Source organism: Molossus molossus, unplaced genomic scaffold, assembly GCF_014108415.1.
Source record: "Molossus molossus isolate mMolMol1 unplaced genomic scaffold, mMolMol1.p scaffold_m16_p_15, whole genome shotgun sequence".
Classification (NCBI taxonomy): Eukaryota; Metazoa; Chordata; class Mammalia; order Chiroptera; family Molossidae; genus Molossus; species Molossus molossus.
Window position 1 is genome coordinate 20,820,149 of NW_023425350.1, and position 18,779 is coordinate 20,838,927.

An 18,779-nucleotide genomic window follows, 5' to 3' on the forward strand; every position below is an offset into this window, starting at 1 on the left:
CTTAAAATCATGTTTTATTTTTCAATTACAGTTGACATATAATATTAGTTTCAGGTGTACAACCCAATGATTTGACATTTATATAACTTACATAGTGATCACTTCTGATAAATCTAGTACCCATCTGACACCCTACATAGTTATTACAATATTATTGATTATATTCCCTATGCTGTGCTTTACATCCCTGTGACTATTCTGTAACTACTAACTTGTACCTATTAGTCTCTTTAGCTTTTTCATCCAGTTCCCCAACCCACCTCTCATGTGGCAGCTGTCAAAATGTTCTCTGTATCTATGAGACTGTTTCTGTTCTGCTTATTTATTTATTTTGTTTCTTAGATTTCACATGTAAGTGAAATCATATGACATCTGTCTTTGTATGACTTACTTCACTCAGCACAATACCCTCTTGGTCCATCCATGTTGTTGCAGATAGCAAGATTTCATTCTTTTTATTTTATTCTATTTTTAAAATATTTTTTCTTGCTCGGCCTATGTGGCTCAATGGATTGAGCATTGTCCCATGGACTGAGAGGGACTGGCTAAAATATGAATGGAAAATTTACCACGTAATTTAAAACCACACACCCCTGTAATTGCCTCCTAACAGATGCCATCTTGGCTGTGTTTCATGGGAAAGCATTTTGAAAAAAGGGAAAATCTTGAGGACCTTGATACTTGGTTTCCTTGGTTTTTGGAAACAGTTATTCTGCCACCAGATTTAAACCTGACATTTAGTAGCATATTAGATTTATTTATTTGTTTGTTTGTTTGTTTGTTTGTTTGTTTTAGAGAGAGAGAAAAACATCTATTTGTTGTTCCAGTTATTTATGTATCCATTGATTTTTTTTTAATCAGTTTTAGAGAAAGAGGAAGGGAGTGGGGGAAAGAAAGAAAGAAACATCAGTGTGAGAGAGAAACATTGATCTATTTCCTCCCATAATATCCCAACCAGGGATTGAACCCAAAACCTGGGTATTGAACCAGCTACTTTCGGTGCATGGGATGACGCTCCAGCCAACTGACCTACCCAGCCAGGACTCAAGCTAACATTTTTTGAGTTCTTTCTTCATGTACTTTTTTTTTTTATCCTCACCAGAGGACATTTTTTTTCCATTTTTTGTTCAGATAGAATGGGACGGAGAGAGAGAGAGAGAAACATCAATGTGAAAGGGACACATTGAGGGGTTGCCACCCGCACGACCCAACCAGGGCCGGGGACAAACTGCAACCGAAGTAAATGCCCTTAGTGGGAACCGAACCCGGGTCTCTCTGGACCGCAGGCCGACGCTCTAACTGCTGAGCAAAACCAGCCAGGGCTGTACAAGAACTTTTCAAAAAGTGAAATATTATAGAAGTTATAGGAAACTTGATCCTACCCAGATACCATGTGAGAGTCTGAATCATCTCATAAAAGTGTTGCCAAGGTGTGGTGTTCCCTTCAAAATGAAGTGTGAAGTGGGACTTGAAGAAAACCAAGACCCGATGCCCCGTTCAACAGATATGTCTTGTCTTCTTTCTATTTTCAGTGAAATGAAAATGTGTAGACTATGTCTTCCCTCATTCATGCCATTAGAGATTTTTGAAATTAAGTGAGATACACTCTATAAACAAACTTAGTGCAAGGGAGAAAAAAGAATAGGGGTAAGCTTCTAGTTCAAGAAATTGGGTAAAGTTTTGAAAGCCAGGGATGAGCTGAATGGCATTGATAGTAAGAAGGGAAAAGCATTGATTTTTTTTTTCCAGAGGCTATTGAAAGCATTTGGAGGTGGCTGGTATCAGGATTCAGCCCACTATTTAATTTCTAAAAAAGGTAGTTACATTATACTGCATAGGATAATTATATTAATTTCTGTGTTTTATTATACTTTTATGGAAAATTATTAAATTAACAAAAAACAAGGTATCACTGGCAGTTTTTTTTTTTTTTGAAGGAAATGAAGTTTGATATAGCCATTAATGCAGACTTATCCCATGTTATGTAAATCTGCAATAATCTGTATCTTTACCATATCTCCGACTAATGTTCATAATGATGACCCTTTATTAAGAAAAGAAGAAAATACTTTGCTTATGTGCTATTTTAAAAGGTAGGATCATAATGGTATGTTTTATTTATTTGGTTAATCCTCACCCAAGAATGATGTTTTTTAGATAGAAGGAAGGGAGAGAGAGAGAGAGAGAGAGAGAGAGAGAGAGAGAAACATCAATGTGAGAGAGACATTGATTGATTGCCTCCTTCGTGACCCTAACTGAGGCTGGGGATTGAACTTGCAACCCAGGTACATGCCCTTGACCGGGAAGTGAACCTGCGATCTCTCAAACCACAGGCTGATGCTCTAACTGCTGAGCTAAACTGGCCAGAACCATAATGGTGTATTTTATTTTTATTTTTTTTAATCCTCACCTAAGGATATTTTTACCTTCAGACAGAGTGGGAGTGCAGGGAGAGAGAGAGAGAGAAACATCAATGTGAAAGAGACACATCAGTTGGTTGCCACCCACACAACCCCAACCTGGGCTGGGGACAAATCGTAACCGGGGTACATGCTCTTGGCCAGAATCGAACCCAGACTCCCTCATCTGCAGACCAACACTCTAACCACTAGCAAAACCGGCCAGGGCCATATTGGTGTATTTTAGAGGGAATTCTAAGAGATAAAATTAAGTTTCTGAACAGAAAGGGTTAAGTAAGATATCTGGAAAATATGACTGCAAGTGACTCATTTCCCAAGTGGTCTCTATTCCCTTCTACAGTGTATTGCAGCATATCATTTGCTTTGCCTTGCAACTCAGAATCTTTTATGTTGCTGTTCTAGGCTAATCAACGACATTTTTTATTTTATCTAGTCATAAATTGGTCCATTTTGGCTTTGTCTAAATAGGTCTGTAGATAGTTTTAAACTGCAACATTTCATAAACAATTTTATTTAAAAAAATGTTTTGTTCTGGGATTTGACCCAAATGTTAACCAAGCAGTCATTTATAACTGAAATACTGTTCAGTGTCCAGAGAAGAATATTATATTTGAAATGTTGCCCTTCAGGGATCATCAAAAAGTTGGCAGGATTTTTTTTCAGTCTATGAAATGGAGCAAGTATATTATGAACAACTGTGATCTTTATATTTTTGTCCAGGAATGTTACATCAGTACAATGTAGTGGAATAGAGTCCATCAGAATGTCAGCATAACTTTGCTGGACTGATCACTGAATGGAGTAAGTTAGAATCTTGAAGACTGTGTTCCTCAGCACGATCTGAGGCACTCTTTTGGATGTCACACTAATGAAACCACTGCATAGGGATACACAGCCATTTATTGTAGGATCTGATACTGAAACTGTGTTCCATTTAGTGCACGAACCATAATGTTGCAGTTTAGCTATTTGAAGATGAGCTTATGCAGAAGTCACCATCTATAAGAAAGCAGGTTAGCCCTGGCCAGTTTGGCTCAGCGGTTAGAGCGTCGGCCTGCGGTCGGGAGAGACCCGGGTTCGGTTCCCGCTAAGGGCACGTACTTCGGTTGCAGTTTGTCCCCGGCCCTGGTTGGTCGTGCAGGTGGCAGCCACTCGATGTGTCCCTTCACGTCGATGTTTCTCTCTCTCTCTCCCTTCCTCTCTCTCCCTCCCACTCTATCTGTACAAAAAATGGAAAAATATCCTCGGGTGAGGATTAAAAAAATAAAAATAAAGCAGGTTAAATGCTTTGTCCGGGAATTCCATTGTGATATCTACAGGCAGTTGTGTGAGTCTAGGGTTAGATTGTTCCGAAAGAGTTCAAGAGATTCGTCTCTTGGTGACTGATACGGGCATTGATTTTTTTAGTCTTTTTAAAATTTTTATTTATTTATTTTATCCTCACCCAAGGACATTTTTCCATTTTATGTTCAGATAGAGCGGGAGGGAGAGAGAGGAAGAGAGAGAGAGAGAGAGACATCGACATGAAAGGGACACATCGAGTGGCTGCCACCCACACGACCCAACCAGGGCCAGGGACAAACTGCAACCGAGGTACGTGCCCTTAGTGGGAACCGAACCTGGGTCTCTCTGGGCTGCAGGCTAATGCTCTAACCGCTGAGTCAAACCAGCCAGGGCTATAGGCATTGATTTTTTAAAATAATTTGATACTTTAGTCCTGGCCGGCCTTAACACAGCATTCACATAATCTCATAAGAGATTTTGGTTTTAGCATATGTTTTAAATGTCCTAATTGACCTTTTGATCCCAAAGGTCATGAATATTCGTTTCCATGACATAACTACCAAGTTGTTAAAATAATAAATGTACTTCTATTGAGTCAACATGCTCTTTTTATTTTATTTTAAAAATATTTTTTATTGATTTTTAGAGAGAGAAGAAGGGAAAAGGGGAGAAACAGAGAAACATCAATGTGAGAGAGAAACATCCATTGGCCACCCCCCGCCCTCCCCACTGGGGATGAAGCTCGCAACCCGGGCATGTATGCTGACCAGGAATGGAATCAGCAACCTCCCAATACACGGGATCACACCCAGCCAACTGAGCCACACTGGCCAGGGCAGTGTGCTTGCTTATTTATTTATTTATTTACTTATTGTCTCTTCATTGATTTTAGAGAGAGAGGAAGGGAGAGGGAGAGAGAGAGAAAAACGTCGATGAGAGAGAACATCGATTGGCCTCCTCCTGCATGCCCCCCATTGGGGATCAGGCCCACAACCTGGGCATGTGCCTTGACTGGGAATTGAACCAGCGACCTATTGGTGCACACCAGTGAGCCACACTGGCCAGGCTAGGCACTAGAACTTTATGTCTGAAAGGTTGCACGTCCCATATAGGCTCGTTCTTGGCCCTTATTCCTACTCCCTATATGTTAGTACTGGTTTAATTTTTCTAAATATCAATTTCATCATGTAATCATTTTCATTAGAAAAAAATCTTTTTTAAAAATTTTTTATTTCCTGTCAAATTTAATATTTAATAAGAAAAATTTTTTTGAATGCTTGCTGTGTTCAGTCACTGTGTTAGATGCTAGGGATGTCAATGAACTCAGTAGGTAGGTACTGGCATATAGGAAGAATAAAAGGGCATAAGGAGTCTGAACTGGAGAGATCAGAGAAGGCTTCATAATGTGGCCGATGCTTGAACTGATATTTGAAGAATCAGTGAGGCCCTGATCGGTTTGGCTTAGCAGTTAGAGCATCAGCCCATGGACTGAAGGGTCGCAGGTTCGATTCTGGTCAAGGGCGGTACATGGGTTGCAGGTTTGATCCCTGGCCCCCGTCAGGGTTGTGCTGGAGACAACCAATCAATGTCTCTCTCTTAAAACAACAAAAACAATGGAAAATTATCCGTAGGTGAGAATTAACCAAAAAAAAAAAAAAAAAATTAGTGCGAATTTATTAGGTGGACAAGTTGGGCAGGGTAACAAGGTATAAAATATGTACAAAGAGGTACAGAGACTTTCAACATCTTTGTGGGGGGGGGATTGCAGGAATTTGGAATGGCTGGAGCAGAGTGTGAAGGGTTGTGTGTCAGGTTGAGTGGGTAGATAGACCTTAGATCACTAGGACATTGGATTTCCATCTTGGTGCTAGCCATCAAAGGATTTAAATATCTGCTCACTCCAAAGACATTTACTGAGCACCAACTGTGATAGGTGCTAGGCATACAGCAGCGAACAGACAGTGAACACTATTTTTAAAATTTTTTTTGGAATCTTACAGTCTAGAGGTGAAGTTGTAGCCAAATTCCATCTATCTTTCAAGGCCCAGGTCTTCTGACAAGGTTTATTCAACCATTCTATCCTTACGATTTCCCCCCTTTGGTACTTAGGGCCAGTACCATAGAATTTCAGATCAAATTAACTGTGTATTGAATAATTGATTGTTTTTCTTCTCTTTCTAGCTCTTCTCTCCATCCCCCTTATCTCCTTAGGGGAGAGCAAGGCATAATCTTCTGTAGGATTTAGCACAATTCTAAGCATATATAATAGTTCAGTAGCTGTTGATTAAAAGTTATGGGATGGAAGAGAGGGGAATAGTCAGGATGGAGAGCGAGGCAGAAGGATGGAAGAATTCAGGTAGCAGTAGGAAACAGAGCTTGAAAAGTATGGAGGTCAGGGAGGAGAGGAATTTTTTAGGGGAAATGAATTGGAGTTGGCTAACACTTTCCTGATTAGACGTGATAGGTTGTGTGCCTTTCTGGTCTTTATGGCTTGTAATAGATACACTCCACCCAACTATTGAAAATTTTATGAGGTTTTCATTTGGTTGGCATTTTACTTAAGACACTGGCCTGCATTTCGGAAAGAGAGTATAGTCTTTCTATTAACTTAAGCACTTGCCTACTAATTTTATAATTCAGTCATTCTTTCTACTTTTTTTTTCCTCCTAGAATTCTTTTGTAAAGAAGAATCATCAAGGCTATTCCTAACCCTAAAATATAGTTCAGGAAAGGCAAGATATGTTCTTAATTATTTTTCTTTAATTCCTAATGGTTTGGGATTAACAAAGAACTTGAAACACTCACAACACTTTTTGGAAGTTGCAAGTGCAGTACAGGTAACTTTTATTCCCCCCAAACCACACGTTGCTGCCCTGCTTCCCACCGTGCCTGCCCTCTCCTGCCCTCTCCCCAGTCTCTTCAGGCAGCTTTTGATCTTTCTATCACAGTACATTACTTTGCATTTCCCATAATTTTATGAAAATGGATTCATTTGGTCTGTACTCTTTTTTTTTTTTTTTCCTGGCTTCTTTCACTCAATGTAATTATTTTGATTTACCCATGTAGTGAACATATAACAATGGTTCATTCCTTTTAATTGCTATGTAGCGTTCCATTAAATGGAAACAGCAGTTTGTTTATCCATTCATTTGTTGATGGAAATTTGGATTACTTCTAGTTTTGGGCTATTAGTCTTTATAATTAATTAGTGTTTTATGGTGAGGTACTTAGAAATCATGTTCCTGTCCCTCCTCAAACTTTGAATTTATTTATATATTGATGTGAGTATGGACTCATGGATTTCTAATTCATTCAGTGGATTATAATGTATTACCATTATCATTTTGATGCTCAAATTATCCCAGATTTGGCCAGCGGGAACTTGTTCAAACTGACTTCTGGGTTCTTTCAACATATCGTTGAACACTTTATTTTCTGATACAAGAAGATATTTTAGCCTCATTTTCTATTTCCTTGCTCCAGCCCTGGAATCAGTAATTTCTCTAAGGAGTTCTGGTTTCTTTTAAGACCTTTCAACAGACATAGCTAGGAAGTATGTATATGTGTGTACATACATACATATTTACATCTATATCTTTTTCTGTATCATTCTATTAAAGGCCATGAATTTACATCATCTCTTGTTCCAGGTCATTATCACAGGGTTTATTCTAGTCTACTCTCTTCCAAATGTGTAACTTCCCTCTCCTACAGTGAAAAGGCTACAGTGATCTTTAATAGAAGTACAGTCTTTATGTAATTAATCTCCCAGCCATGCAGACTGTCTCTTAGACTCTAGCTCAACTGTGTAGGCGGCTCCCTCAGCCCTGGCTTCGAGGAACACATAGCTTAGTACTTGACCCAGCCCTGTTGAATGCTGGGCAAGTCCCTGACCCTGTCACATACACCAGTTGAGACCCTAATCCCAAACATACTGGTCCAGTCCCAGCAAATGTTTCGGTGAGCCCCAGGCTTTGCAGACTTGCTAGATGAGTCTCTGTCAAGCTACCGATCCTGGTTTTGGCAAACGCAGAGCTCGTATCTCCAACCTCTGCAAGTGCATCAGCTGAGGCCCCTTTTGAGATATCATTCCTGGAAAACCAAGACCAAGCCCTGGCAAACTCGGCTGAAGTCCCTAACCCTGACCACGGGCTCCAGTTAGAATCTAACCTGGCGTGCTCGCTGTCTGTTCCAGGAGCATGCCCTTGTCTTTCCTCCTCCTCTCATCTCCTTTTTCCCTTCTTCCTTCTCTCCCTGCCTCCTTCCCTCTCTTCCTTCCTCCTAGGCTCTAAGGCCCCTTCTTTTGCCTCTGTAGCTTGTTTCCTGAGCCCATTTCTCTACGGCTCACTTCTACCTCTGTGACTTTCTAACCGTGTTTTTGTATTTTTTTTATCTTCACCCGAGGAGATTTTTTTGTTTTTTGTTCAGATAGAGTGGGAGGGAGAAAGAGAGAGAAACATAGACGTGAAAGGGACACATCGAGTGGTTGCCACCCACACAACCCAACCAGGGCCGGGGACAAACTGCAACTGAGGTACGTGCCCTTAGCGGAAACCGAACCCGGGTCTCTCTGGACCGCAGGCTGACGCTCTAACCGCTGAGCCAAACCGGCCAGGGCTCTGTGACTTTCTAAATAAACTTTCTCTTGTAGTTTGAGAAAGAGAAGTCTAACCTTGCAAAATGTTTATATCCTTGGTTGATACTTGTACTCTCTTCTTAAATTGAAAATCTTGTTCCTAACAGTATTAACAAAATTACTTGCTTTATTCTACATGTTAAATGTTTTAATGAGGAAAAAAGAGTCTTTTCAACAAATGGTATTGGGACTACTGGGTAGCCACATGTAAAAGAATAAAATTGGACCCATACCTTACATCATATACAAAAGTTAGATAAAAATGGGTCAGACACCTAAATGTAAGAGCTAAAACTAGAAAACTCTCAGGAGAAAATATAGGGGTAAATCTTCCTGACCTCCGATTTGGCAATAGATACTTAGATACTACACCAAACGCATGAGCAACAAAAGAAAGAAAGAAATTAGATTTCATCAAAATGAAAAAACTTTTGTTTTGAAAGATACTATCAGGAAAGGGAAAGACAACCCACAGAATAGGAGAAAATACTTGCAAATGATATATCTGATAAGGGACTTATATCTGTAACACAGGGTGGGGCAAAAGTAGGTTTACAGTTGTTCAGTTTCTTCTGGTTGAAAAGCAGTTGGCTCTTTTTCAGTAAGGATCATCTCATTGTGACCAGGAGAGCTCACTGTGGGTTAATCCACCCATGAGCTCTGTCGGTTCTGTGCTGCCTCTTAGGAGCTTTGTTTACCTGGATGTGCTCAGTGACCAGAGAATCTTCGTCTACACCTTAAGTTCAGCATTACTCTGCATTTTTAAGCATGTGCAGCAGAAGTTCAGCACCCTTTTTGGACCACCGACCCTGTGTCCAGCCCCACTGTTTGGCCTGGGCACACCTACCAACTCCACATTGTAACGACGGAAAGGCACACATTGCTTCTGTAAAGTGATGTCCTTCAGATATTTGGTGGCTTTTTGGATATGTGAACCCTTGATGGCCAGGGCAGTTTCACAGGTGTTCTTAAAGTGAACATGAAGATTTGAACCTCCTGATTTGCATGATTTTGTGGGGTTTTCTGGGTCTAGTGAGTTCTGGACCATTTTTAGAGGTCACATCAGGCTGCTTTGGGGAAGAGCTCTTCTTTTCTTTTTAAACCTCACCGAGGATATTTTTCTATTTATCTTCGGATAGAGTGGAAGGGAGAGAGAGGGAGAGAAAGAGAAACATCACCGTGAGAGGGACACACTGATTGGTTGCCTCCTGCATGACCCTGACCGGGGCTGGGGATGAACTGCAATCGAGGTACATGCCCTTGGCCGGAATCCAAACTGCGACTCATTGGTCCATGGGCTGACACTCTACTGCTGAGCCAAATCAGCAAGGGCTCTTCTTTTATTTTAAGGGAGAAATTCTACATTCTTTACGAGGGAAATTGTAAGCTAATCTCATCAGATTTTTTATATTGTTTAACTCTTCATAGATGCATTTGGTACTTTGTGTCAACACCTTGTGTTGATATTTTTTAGAATATGGCAGATAAGCACTCTAAAATTAGAAAGAGTGGGGTTATGAATCATATCTCCTAGGATTGTTTGGTGTAAAGGAGGTAAGGTGTCTAATGTCCTTAGCTTCATGCTTGGAATATGTAAGTGCTCAGCATATGTTAGCTGTGAACTATTATTATATGTGTCCCTTATCTTCCAGATTTAAAATTCTTTAAGAGCAGTGCTAGTGTAATACATACTTTACATATTATGGACTCAACATTATACTCAATATAACTATATTCTCATTATAGTTTTTAATGTTTTGTCTTTTATCTTGCAGTGATGAAGCTAGAGCATCTGTTCGTAGGTGATTCAGGTCGATATTTGGCTATTCAATTGCATCTGGAATGTGCATATATATATTTGTACTTTTATGAATATAAAAAAGCAAATGATCAGTTCAGCATTGCTAAAGACATCAGCAAATTACAAATTAATTTGACAGGTACGGCTTTTTGTCTTTTGTGGATAATTGGTTTATTTTTATGATAAAATTAATATATACATTGGTAGTTCAGTTTGGTTATATTGTTTGGATATATTTGATTTTCTTTCTTTTTTTTTTTAATCTTTACCCAAGGATATTTTTCTATGTATCTTCAGGTAGAGTGAGAGGGAGGGAGGGAGGAGAGAAATATCGAAGTGAGAAGGACACATTGACTGGTTGCCCCTCGCATGACCCTGACCAGGGCTGGGGATGAACTGCAACTGAGGTACATGCCGTTGTTTGGAATTGAACCTACGACTCATTGGTTCGCTGACCAGTGCTCTAACCACTGAGCAACTGGCCAGAGCTGTTTGTATTTGATTTTCTGTGTCCTGATTTTTGCTTTATAAAAATAGATTTTAAAAATTTATAGTTTTACAACAAATTTGAAATGATATATTTTCTTTCATCCCGAAGATGCCCATTTACTTCCTAATCTAGTTGACCATTTGGTTGTAGGTGTGGGTCTCCTAAGACCTCTTCCTGATTCCCAAGTTTAGTTTGTCCTTTCTACATTGCTCTTTCTTATATCTTTTTATACAAGAAATACCCATTTGTGGTTTCTATCCTGGGTTGTTTTTTTTTTGTATTCCTTAAGACCAAATTTTTGACTGTTTTGTTTAGGTGTTTCTTCAATGTCTTACAACACTATCTGGCATGTAGTAGGTACTCAATAAACATTTGTTGAGTGAACATATAGAATTTCTCCTAAAACCTCTGTTTCTTCTGAGTACCAAATAGGAAACATTAGTTTCTTTTTATATAGTCCTTTATCCCTATGTCTCACAATATAATTGACATTCAGAATTGAGTATATTAATGAAAGTCAGACATCCTCAGTTGATCACACTATTTATACTTGTTAAACATGGGCTCAGCATACCAGACTGTTACTCCCAGTCTGTATGTATTAAAATGATTGAACCTATTATGTTGTTCTTAGGCTGGGTCTAGATTATTTCTAAGGCCCATTCTTAGCCCCTAAACTCCACACTTCTTATTTAATTATATAATAAAATCCTTTAGATATATTATGAGTTAAATACGACTTTGTGGCCTGGTCTGGGATCTTAGCCATCTTTTATTATTGTGAAGGGAAAATTATTAAATATCCCGTTTACAACTTTTGGAACAATGGCTGTGTGTAAGTTGGAGTCTTGTCTGCGTTTGAAAAGATATTTATATACAATATAATTTGTGAGGTTGGTTTTAGAGATTATGATTTTGAATATTGTAGATTTAGGAGACTTATTTTTGGACTACTGGAAAAACTAATAGCATAGTACTGTGTATGGTTAGCTTTAACTGTTGGTGTATTTGCTACCTAGTTTTCATAATTTTTTTCCAAGATAAGAGTGAACAACTAAAAATATAAATGTGGTATGCATAAATATAAAATGAGAATCAGATTATTTTTTTCCATTCGGCTCTAGCCTTACTATAAATAATGTAAGCTGTTTCAGACCATCTCAGTAGCTGCTTTTAGTGTAACGTGTTTAAAAGGTTATGTATAACTTGGAGCCCGACTCATAGCAGGATAAAATCCAGACTTTATAGACTGGCTTTTGTTATCAAGGGTCTTTATAATCTTGACTCTTACCAGAAAATAGATGTGAGAACTTTTGCTTCTCTTAATGCTATTCTGCAGCAAGTTATTTCAGTTACAAAATGAAAAAAAAATTTGGTGTTACATGAAGCCAGATAGTATAATAGAAAGACTGGGATTTAGAACCTGAACACCCTGGCTTTAAGCTCTGGGTCTGATACTGAGAAACCCTGTGATTTTTACCTCAGAACCTACATGTTATTATCTGTTCCATGGAGATGATGATATTTCTTCTACCTATGGCACTTCATGAGCTGTTCTTTTGAGGAAGTGTAGGTAGTGTGATGCAAAAGTTAGTGTATGGAATCTATTGGCAGAAATCCTGGGTTTGCATTCTGGCCCCATAGCTTATTGGCTTTTATAACTTTATAAGTCATTTAAAATCATCCCTGAGACTCGGGTTTCTCTTTGTGAGATGGAGAAACACTTTATAACCTCTAAAGTACTCTGAAAATATTGCTCTTTATGATTGTATAGAAGATTTGATTGACAAATCAATAAATATAATTTTATATTTTTTAGGTGCTTTGGGCAAAAGGACACGGTTCCAGGAAAATTATGTGGCACAACTTATTCTAGATGTAAGAAGGGAAGGGGATGTGTCTTCAAATTGTGAATTCAGTCCAGCCCCGACTCCTAAGGAATATTTAACCAAGGTAAGTAGGATCCTGAGTTATTTAAATTAGTATCCAAGTCTAACAGTTTCAATACGCGAATTTCACAGAAACACTGAACAGAGTGGGAAGTGGCGTTTTGGCTCTTCTCTAGCTTTTTCAAGGGGGTTGGGGCTAAAAATTGCCCATGTTTATGCCTTTTTTACTCTTTAAGTAGAGATAAATTAGAGATAAAACTTAACTGCTCTTCAGTAAGTATGAATTAGTAATACAGTTAGTTGTGTTACCTGCTTCCCACCCTTGAAGAAATCTGAAAGACAGGCTGAGGAGAGACTAGGTTTTCTGGCTGCTGCCATATTTCTTTTCTTTTTTTAAAAATTAATTAATTTATTTTTGTTACAGATGTGCCATATTTCTTGCCTTACTTTTGCCTTCTGTGGATATTTTTGAACACTGAGGCTTAAAACTTCTTAGGCATCTAAATATTTAAACAGATGATTAGAATTCCTTTTTACCAGTTTTTCAGTTTGTCTTGTTACTCTGTTATTGGGCTGGTTCCTGCCGTAGTATGTTTTTCTTGATGTGGCTAATGCTTTCTCTTCTTGAAACTTGAAATTATGGCTCTTGGTCAGTTTACCTACTGAAGGGCCTATCCAGCTGCTTCCATGAAGGCCATTATCATTTATATATATATTTATATGTGTATTTTTTTAAAAACACATTTGTATTTTCTTATTTCAGAGACCCTGAATCATTTTTGGTTGTTCTTTGGTTGATGTTATTGCCCTTGAAGCCCATGTCTTGCTACTCTTTATTCTAGAGCCCGCAAACACATTTACCTTGTGTACACTGAACACTAAAGCTCTCTTTGTATTGAAATAATGCTGAGGGTCGGGGTTAGGGATGGCAACAGTCAGGAACCCAAGGAATGCCTTTGATGAGATATTGCACCCCCTGGGCTTGCTGCAAGCATTCTGCTTGTTTTATTATAACTTCTGGGAGCAACAGCAGTTGATTCTAAGAGGAAAAAGAAGGAAGGAAGGGAAGGATGTAGAAACTTAGGGATAAGACTACCAGGGTGTCGCCTGTACTTCCTGAAGTCGGTAGGGCCGTGTTTGAATCAGTATTTGGATTGCTGTGTTGATGCTGGTCATGAAACTGGGCTGATAACTGCTTCCATCCTCCATTTCCTTTTTGTGTACACTGGACCCTTCTTTCTAAGTTTTTGAGGTAACCCAAGTCCCTCCCTAAGTCTTAGATTAATTGTCATAAGCCTAATTTTTAGACCAAAGCACAGCATCAATGAAAAGAGATTTAGCGCAATCAGTGGTTGAGATAAGAATATAGGTGAGAAGGTGGAATGAGATATAGACATTAGGCTGGGAAAAGCGGGAGAGGGGAGCAAAAGGAGTGGGGGAAGGGGGACATCTGTAATACTTTTAACAATAAAAAAAAGATTTAATTCTGCAATCCAAGCATTTAATTCAGTAATCCATTGTTTATTAATATTTTTAATGTGGCGCTCTCCTATTGAAAATTTTCTCCTGTGCCTGGTCAGTGTGGCTCAGTGGTTGAGTGTTGACCCATGCACCAAGAGGTCTTGGTTCAATACCCGGGCAGGGCACACACCCAAGTTATGGGCCCAGTCCCCAGTGAGGGGCATGTAGGAGGCAGCCAGTTGATGTTCTCTCTCATCGATGTTTCTCTCTCTCTCTCTCTCTCCCCTCTGCCCCCCTCGCTCCCTCCCACTCTCTAAAAATCAATGGAAAAAATATCCTTGGATGAGAATTAACCATAAATAAATAAGTAAGTAAATAAATAAGTTGAATGCAAAGGGAAATAATGACAAAAGTATATGCACTACAACAGTATGTCATACATTTGATGGTATAAATGAAGACACCAGGATGGTGAAGAGAACTAAATACCCAAAATGCAACACTTGGTTTGCTGCTTCAACACAACACTTTCATACATATCTAAAAGATGTCAAAATTAGTAGGTACAGCCCTGGCTGATTTGGCTCAGCGGTTAGAGCGTCGGCCTGCGGTCCTGAGAGACCCGGGTTCGGTTCCCGCTAAGGGCGCGTACCTCGGTTGCAGTTTGTCCCCGGCCCTGGTCGGTCGTGCGGGTGGCAGCCACTCGATGTGTTCCTTTCGCATCGATGTTTCTCTCTCTCCCTCCCACTCTACCTGAACAAAAAATGGAAAAATGTCCTCCGGTGAGGATAAAAAAATAAAAAAAAAATTAGTAGGTACAAAGTTAGTTTTTGCATGTGATTCTCTGGCATAAGAGGTTTTAGAAAACAGATCTGAAATACCCATTTTTTGTTTTTGTCAACTGTAATGTCAAGGATATTCAGAACAAGAAAAATTCTATAATTCAGGAGAGTCCAGATATGTCTAATGTGGCTGGTCTCTGTCACAAGATTGTACAAGTTTCAGTGCAAAAACTAAGCCTCTCCAAAGGTCCATGATCATGCAGTTTCAGACGTTTGCTAGGTAAACTAGACAACATTTATTACTCTGCAAGGGCAACACTATAAAAAGAAGTCTGTGACCTGCACACAGTAACATTATCCTAAGCATCACTTGCATAGGTCTGAAAGACTAGCACATTTATTGAGTAGGTAGAATGTTACGAAGTTCGAGTGGAACTAAAGTAGAATATTAAATTCGGGGCTTGTTGGCACTGCAGTAGACCCATTTTAATTTCAAAAAGAGCTGAGTGGGAACAGAGAGAATCTTGGATGGAGATCAAAACTGTTTTGCTCACCTGTTTTGTACCTGGTAAATGAAGAATGCCCTGTTGCTAACACTGACATGTCTATTCTCAAGTCTTCTGTGGTGGAGGAGGAGGAGTCCTGGGCTGGGAGGAGACCAGGGTTCCTGTCACATCCTAATTGTCTAGCCAGGGTGAGAACCTGGGACAGTTTTTAGATTCTTAGTTTCCTTATTTGTTTTTCCCACATCACACTCTGTGAAAGGACCAGATTAGGTCTGGTAAGGCACTGTACAAATAGGTTATTAATCATGGGGAATTTATAAGCAGGTTGATACAACCTTATCAGTATGAATAAAGTGAGAGTTTGGGATACCCTAGAGCTGACCAGTCCAGTGGTAACAATCAGCCACATGTGATTGATAATCACTTCAAAGTTGGTTGGTCCAAATTGAAATGTAGTGAAGTAAAAGGAATACCAGATTTCATAGACTGTGTACAAAAAAGAATGTATAGAATCTAATTATTTTCTATTGATACATGTTACAAGGATAATATTTTTGATGTATTAGTTTAAATAACTTTATTCTTATTTTTAAAACTTTTTAAATTGAATTTACGGGGCTGACATTGATTGATAAAATTATATAGGTTTCAGATATACAATTCTACAATACATCATCTGTATATTGTATTGTGTTTACCACCTAAAGTCAAGTCTCCTTCCATCACCATTTATCCCCCTTTACCCTCTTCTATCTCCCCCCAATCCCCTTTCCCTCTGGTAACCACCATACTGTTGTCTGTGTCCACGAGTCTTTCTTTTTCTTCTTTGCTTAATCCCTTAAGTGTTGCATTTAGAGGATTTAAAATTACATTTGCAGCTCTAGATTTAAAAATATGAAAGGCCTGTGTTGAAAATGGTTGGCCACCAGGGTGTGCTATGCACCTGCCAGCCCTGCCTTTTGAAGGGTGCTCCCTCAGGGAGGAAAAGGCATTTTTTCTGTGGAGACTGAGAAGCAGCCCACATTTTTGTGTTCCTCCCATCAACGGTTCTTGCACTGTTTCTTGAAACCTATTAGATAGAACAGGGCCTATATTTAGCATGAATTTGAGGATAAACAAGGAAAGCTGTTCTTTGGGGCTGTGATATAGGCAGATAAATGTTTACCATGTAAGAGATTACCAGTTAAGAGGCTGACCTTTCGGTCACAGACAGTTTTCAGCCTTCTGCCCAGCCCCATGTAACTCCTAAAGTCTTCTTGGTTTTAGCTGCTTTTATTGAATTAGAAAAAAATTTAAATCAAGCTTATTGAGGAAATACTTACATAAAATAAAAGGTATCCATTTTAAATGTACAGTTTTGATAAATAAACACACGTAACCACCACAGCACTAAACATATAGAGCCATTTTCATCCTGCCAGGAAGTCCGTGCATGTCCCTGTAGTCCCTTCCCCTCCTGCTGGTCTGCTTTCTGTCACAGACTAGAGCTGGTCTTTTTCTAGACTTTCAAATAAGTAAAATCATACAGTATGACTCTTTTGTGTCTGGTTTCTTTCACTTAGCATACTGTTTGAGATTCATTGATATTTTGATAGTAATAGTTAGCTCCTGTTTATCATGATTAATACCACAGTGTGTTTATCCCTTCCCCTGTTGGTGGACGACTGAGCTGTTTCTAGTTTTTGGCTATTTCGAATAAAGCTGCTTGGAAGATGTGTGTGGATCTTTGTGTGAACATATGTTTTTAATTCTCACTGGTAAATAGGAATGGAATGGTTGGGTTATGTGCTAAGTATATTTTTAACTGGATGAGAATCTGCCAAACTGTTTTCCAAAGTGGTGGTACTATTTTACATTCCCACCATCAAAGAATGAGGGCACTGATTGCTCTACATCCTTGCCAACACACAGTATTGTCAGTCTTTTTAGTTTTTGCCATTCTACTGAGTGTGTGTATCTCATTGTGATTTTGCTATTTTTTGATAATTTATTAAAAAACAATTTTATTGAAATATTACTTACAGAAAAGTAAAATGCTTGATCCATTTTAATTGTATAGTTTGATGAGATTTGACAAAAATACACACACACACACACACACACACACACACACACACACCCATTACAGTCAAGATGTGTTCCACTACTCTAAAAGTTCTACCATGCCCTTTTCAGTTCATCCACCCCGGGCCCTAAACAGTCATTGATCTGCTTTCTGTGACTACAGATGGTTTGTCTTTTCTAGAATTTCATATGAATAGAATCATACAATATATACTCTTTTGTATCTCATCTCTTACTTAACATGATGTTTTTGAAATGTATCTAATGTTCTTTTAGTGATGATTAGAATTTCATTGACTGAAGATAGCATATATAATTTTAAAAAATTTACCTGTTGACAGACATTTGGGTTATTTCTAGTAGTTTGGGGCTATTACAGATAAAACTGCTGTGAACATTTTATTTATTCATTTAAAAAAATTTTTAATTTAATCCTCACCCGAGGACATTTTTGCATTTATCTTCAGATAGAGCAGGAGGGAGAGAAGGAGGAGGAGAGAGAGAGAGAAACATCGACGTGAGAGAGACACATCAAGTGGCTGCCACCCACAAGACCCCAACCGGGGCCAGGGACAAACTATAATCGAGGTATGTGCCCTTAGTGGGAACCGAACCCGGGACTCTCCAGTCTACCAGCCGACACTCTAACCATTGAACCAAACCGGCCAGGGTGAACATTTTATTTATTTATTTTTTGTTAATCTTAACCTGAGGATATATTTTTTTTCCCAGTGATTTTTAGATAGAGTTGAAGGGAGGGAGGGAGGAGGAGAGAGAGAAACATTGATTTGAGAGAGACACATTGATTGGTTGCCTCCTGCATGACCCCGACTGGGGCCAGGCATTGAACCTGCAACCCAGGTACATGCCTTTGACCAGAATCAAACCTGAGACTCTTTGGTCAGTGGGTGGACGCTCCAACTGCCGAGCCAAACTGGGCAGGGCTGTTATGAACATTTAAATACATGTGTTGGTGGGGACATATGTTTCCATTTCTCATTGGTAAGTATTTAGGAATGGAATGGGTAGTTCGCATGGTAAGTGCATGTTTATTATAAGAAACTAGCAGACTGTTTTCTGTGGTGGATACCATTTTAAGAAAGTTCCAGATTCTTGTTGACATTTAGAACTGTCAGTCTTTTAAGTTTTATCCATTCTAATGTATGTGTACTAGTAGTTCATTCTGATTTTAATTAGTATCTCCCTGTTGACTAGTATTGTCCAGGATATTTTTGTATGCTTATTGGCTATTTGTATATTTTCTTTTATGAAGCATCTGTACAAAACTTTTGTCCATTTTTATATTGGTTTATCTTCTTATTACTGAGTTGTAAGAGTTTTCAGTATTCTTCACACAAGCCCCTTTTCAGATATTTCTTTTGTGAATATATTCTCTGAGTCTGTAGCTTGGCTTTTCTTTTTTTTTTAACAATGTTTTCAAAGAGC

The 18,779-nt window shown here is 38.9% G+C and overlaps 1 protein-coding gene across 4 annotated transcripts in view; it reads left to right on the forward strand.

Annotated features, from left to right (window-relative positions):
• TTC27 (tetratricopeptide repeat domain 27) overlaps positions 1 to 18,779 on the forward strand; it is a 162,549-nt gene that overhangs the window by 16,125 nt on the left and 127,645 nt on the right. For all 4 annotated transcript variants that reach the window (XM_036263218.1, XM_036263219.1, XM_036263220.1 and 1 more), the window contains 2 exons: positions 10,116 to 10,280; positions 12,451 to 12,584. In XM_036263218.1, the coding sequence (XP_036119111.1) occupies positions 10,116 to 10,280; positions 12,451 to 12,584 (299 nt within the window). The remainder of the gene's footprint in view (positions 1 to 10,115; positions 10,281 to 12,450; positions 12,585 to 18,779) is intronic.